The 4948-nt window shown below is 37.0% G+C and overlaps 1 protein-coding gene across 5 annotated transcripts in view; it reads left to right on the top strand.

Moving 5' to 3' along the window:
* Positions 2769 to 4948, top strand: part of LOC107617862 (SWR1-complex protein 4) — an 11776-nt gene continuing 9596 nt past the window's right edge. For 2 of the 5 annotated variants that reach the window (XM_016319732.2, XM_021112730.1), the window contains exons 1-4: positions 2769 to 2899; positions 3075 to 3139; positions 3622 to 3740; positions 3864 to 3950. In XM_016319732.2, coding sequence (XP_016175218.1) covers positions 3630 to 3740; positions 3864 to 3950 — 198 coding nt within the window. In that variant the 5' untranslated portion in view covers positions 2769 to 2899; positions 3075 to 3139; positions 3622 to 3629. Of the gene's footprint in view, positions 2921 to 2994; positions 3140 to 3621; positions 3741 to 3863; positions 3951 to 4948 lie in introns of all 5 variants that reach the window. The other 3 variants (XM_016319733.2, XM_016319734.2, XM_016319735.2) reach the window with 3 other exon arrangements.

The following is a 4948-nucleotide window of genomic DNA, read 5'->3' as shown; positions in this document are numbered from 1 at the left end:
CCCATTATATAAAAAATTTAAATATTGTTCCGGCCCAACCCAGTAACGACCCGGATCCACGCCCGAGCGGTCGACCCTACGAGTTATGCGACCCGATTTAGGAGGGGATCTACTCTCCCTCGTCCACGTTGGACTTGGACAGCTAGCAGAAGCTTTTAGGAAGGTGGACCTGGCTACCAGGAGGCCCACCCGAGTACGAATTATAAGAGGGGAGGGACCTACCCCTCCCCAAAAGTACATCACCTACCCTAACCTTAATAACCGCCTCTTGTACGGACACTGACTTGAGCATTGGAGTCCTTACAGGTAGCCCCACCACTTCCTCAACTCGACGACCCGGAAGAGCCTCCATACTTAAATCCATCCAGGACCAGTCCCCTGCAACTTCTCTACTCCGGTGAACTCCGTACCTGATCCGTTTGGTCTAAGTGCTACCGAACAAATATAATTCTCTATTTATACATATGTATGTATATTGTTCCTTTCATTATATATATAGAAAATATAATTCTTACCTATATATTATAATATGGGAAAAGCTCTACATCCATGTAAAAATTACCTGGATGGTATCTAAGTAACTTTCACTCCACGCCCCACACTCCCGTTTGTTTTATACGCACCTCTTATAACCTAAACATCTTTCGCGTTCTTCTTCTCCTCCTCCTCCTCCTCCTCTTCCTTCTTCAACCTAATTAAATTCGTTGTTCTCTTCTTTCGCGTTTTTCTTCTATGCATTATGGATTTGGATTGATTCAACGCAATTATCTTCGTCGTTCATCTTCTTCTTCGTTTTTTTCTTTGATCGACACTTTTGAATTGAAACAATGAATGAATTAACTTCAAATCAGTTGAATGAGTGTGATTTTGATGATTCTTCTCAAACGCATCAATTTGATGAGGTTTGGATTATTGAATTATGAATCGAATTTAATGGAATGAACTCTTTAATTTTATTTGAAGTGAATTGAGTGGACTAAGGTAATCTACATCTGAATTGAATTGATAATATGTAACTGTGAGTAATTGTGAGTGTCAGTAATTGTGAGTAACTCTGAGTAAATGTGAGTAACTTTTCAATTCGGTAAGTACTAAAGAGGTGGTTCATCACTTTCATGTTTTCGGTTCGGTCCGCAAAAAGGAGTCTAACAAAAATTAGACCAATATGTTCTGTTTTCTTCCCTAAACACTATATAATTGTTTCACCGTAATTAAGATTTCGGTTCACCATAACTAAGATTTCGGTTCACCATGAGTACCGTGTTCGATTCACCATGAGTACTGTATTCGGTTCATTCTGTACTATTCAAAACTCCTCTTTCTCACCTTCTACTGCTTCTTCACCAGAGAGAGAAGGAGGAAAAGACAAAAAAATACAGCAGCAACAACAACAAAAGAATGACGATAGGGTTTCAAGGTTTAGGGTTTTAGGGTTTATGGGTTCAGGGTTCAGTGCATAGGGGTTCAGTGTGTTTCAAACTTTCGGTTCGTCCCGCGTATTAATTTCAATTCATCGTGTTCATGGTTGAGGGTTTAGGGGTCTAGGGTTTAGGGTTCAGGGTTTAGGGTTTTAGGGGTGTAGGGTTTACGGTAGGGTTCAGGGTTTAGGGTTTAAGGTTTAGGATTTAGCATTTAGGGTTCAGAGTTCAGTGTTCAGGGTTCGGGTTCAGGGTTTAGGTTTTAGGGTGTAAGATTTAGGGTTTAGGTTTTAGGGTTTTAGGGATTTAGGGTTTATGGGTTCAGGGTTCTGGTTTTAGTGTTTAGGATTCAGTGTTTAAGGGTTCATAATTTTTTGGTAAACAGGAGAGCGATTTGGATTACTCTTCTGAAACGAATCAAACTGACAAAGTTTGGATTATTCAATTTTGAATTGAATTGAATGGAATGCAATTGCTAATTTGAATTGAATTAAATGGACGGAGGTGTACTGAATTGAATTGAATTAAATTGATAATATGTAAATTGTAGGCAGAGTTATTTGAATTTTGATTTTATATAATGGATTATGTTTCGTTCACTCAGTACTATACAATTGTATTATATTCGGTTCACCATGAGTACTATGTTCGGTTCACCATGAGTACTGTGTTCGGTTCATTCTGCAGAAAGCTGTTTGAATTTGATTTTATATAATGGATTATGTTTCGTTCACTCAGTACTATACAATCGTATTATTTTCGGTTCACCATGAGTACTATGTTCGGTTCACCATGAGTATTGTGTTCGGTTCACCCTGAGTACTGTCTTCGGTTCATTCTGCACTATTCAAAACTCTTCTTTCTCACCTTCTACTGCTTCTTCACTAGAGAGAAGGAGGAAAAGACAAAAAAAATACAGCAGCAACAACAACAAAAGAATGACGATAAGGAGAAAACACGTGAAGAAGAAGGAACGCGAAAAAGGAAGAGAAGGAGGAACGTGAAGAAGAAGGCGAAAAAGAAGAAGATGCTCCATGCGTAAATGAGCGTGAGAAGAAGAAGAAGAAGTGCGGGAGAAGAAGAAGAAGCGTGGGGGAGAAGAAGCGTTGGGCGATTTCGTGTGTATTGGGCGCGTGTATTTCACGTTTCATTTAATGGTATTGAATTCTTTTGTGTTGGGCCAACTTGGTTACATGGTTACATGGATGTGTAGCATCCCCGTTATAATATATGCATAATATTAATATATCTATTATATAATTATAATTCTAACATTTACATTAAAATATGTTATTATGTGTTTATACAATAAAATATTAAAAAGAATTTTAAAATAGTATATTAATTAAAAAACATGGTTAAAGCCTTAGGGTTTTCCTTATTTCCTTACTTTACCTTTTCATTTTTTTGCGCTCCTCATCCGACCAGCTCCGGCGAACAGAACAGTGACCAGAGCGAACGGTGGAGAAGCGACAACTCCGGTGAGCAGCACGGTGGAGCAAGTCAGCATTTTCTTAGAAAAAGAATTTTAGTGATAATAATCTATTTAGCAATTATTTATTGTTGTTGGATGCAGTTTCATCTGTGTTTCTTCAAACTGATGATGTCATACAACTATTAGGTTCCTTTCTTACTCGGGATTTTTTTGTTGCACAGATGAGAGGGTCTTAAACAAGGTTCTAGGGTTCTAGAAGCTCGCCTAAAACAATAGCCTCATTGGTGTAAGTACCTAGCTACTATTTTTTTTTCAAATTTTTTTATGGTTCTTCTATTGTTCTCTTAGCTAAAAATGCTATGGTGTGTTGTGGAATACCTTATCCCTTGTACTTGCATAAATAGAAAAACAAATTAAAACCTTTATAAATCACACATAATGTAGCTTCCTTGGTTTTAAGTTACGATCAGCAGCACGGAAATGGTAACTAAAGTGGCATTAGCAACATAGTGTAATGTGATTCTTCCGAAGATTCAAAGTTTGAAAACAAGGCTATCCGATAATTATTTCATAGCTCTTGTTTTAATCCTTTGATCAATTTATTTCCCTCTCTGTATAACCCTCTGCATTACAATGTCCCAGCATAACTATTTATGTACACCAATATCCGTATTAGTCAAGGACTTTCTTTGTATATTTGACATCGATTGTGTTTTAAGTTTGAATGTAATAATATATGTTTAGAGGTTCTGAATTTCTCTGTTGCAGCTTCTGCAATGGATGCCAAAGACATCTTGGGATTGCCTAAAAATTCGTTCCCTCCTCAGGAGAAGAAGTCTCGACCTCCCAAAGAGTCTCAGAGAAAACCCGATGGAATTTCCCGTGAGGTTATCACATTCTGTTTCTGTTTCCACTTTCCACCTTTTGTACCATAGGGTTTACCAATTTAACACTTTTTCTTCTTAACTATTGTTTAATGGTTCTTATGTGGGTCACTGAATTGTATATAGGTTTATGCGCTTACGGGTGGATTGGCACCACTTATGCCTGCTGTTGATTCCTCTCAATTGAAAAGAAGGCCTCCACCAGACGAAAAGGTTTAACTTTTCTTCTATCTGTTTTATGACATGCCCTTCTTGTTTATTCTCTAATAGTCTAGTCAATGATACAGCATGGTAACCTTACTTGAAATATTTAGAAACATACTTGGTTAGTTTGATTTGAACTAGGGTCAATGGCTTAAAGCTGCAAATTCTAATCTTTGAATAAAACGTTCAAGTTTTAGAACTTGCTCACTTTCGCCAGTTTCTCTTGCAAATTCATACAAACACAGTTCAAGTTTTAGAAGTAGAGTAAACATTTCTTTGCAATACTTTTTAGTTTGCTGAAAGTTTTATTGTAGTTTAGCGTATGGGTTGAGACCTGTCAATCCATCATCCATCTAGTTTATCGGTATATGAAATTATGAATACAATTGAATCCACTCCAGTTATAATGATAGTTATAATGGATTTGCTTAGGTTTATTTAATGGGTGGTTAATTGATCAACAAATATAATTATTGGATGTCCATTTGCAAATATGCACCACTCCATTTGAAAACTAAAAGCTATATAGTAATCCTGTAATCAATTTGGATGTCCTTGGACTCCTGGAGAGAGATTTTAGAAAAAACCACTGCCAGACTTTGGATTTTCAGTGACAATGACAATGGGGATGGGTTGTTTCATCACTGAATATGGGATGGTTTTTCATTGACAATGACAATAATGCATCCATTGAAGTGGATTCTGGATGGGTTATGTTTTAGTGATTTCTTTGTGGAAATTAATTGATATCCTCTCAAGTGCTAACAGAACCTATACTTAAACAGTTTGGTTTTCTTTATTATTTATTATTTTTTACCTATCCATGGTAATTTCAATCCAAACTCCACCTAACCCTGCTGTCCATGGTTCAGATTAATTTGCACTTCTTAGTTTTTGAGACAGTGTTTGGTTGCTGTTCATGTCCATCAGAGACATGGACACGGTGACACATGCTTATTGTTTGTTTAATGAGACACAAATTTTGGAGGACATGCTGACACACGACG

Source organism: Arachis ipaensis, chromosome B09 (genome assembly GCF_000816755.2).
Source record: "Arachis ipaensis cultivar K30076 chromosome B09, Araip1.1, whole genome shotgun sequence".
Classification (NCBI taxonomy): domain Eukaryota; kingdom Viridiplantae; phylum Streptophyta; class Magnoliopsida; order Fabales; family Fabaceae; genus Arachis; species Arachis ipaensis.
The sequence above is the reverse complement of the archived record's forward strand: the minus strand, read 5'-3'. Positions and strand labels throughout refer to the sequence as shown.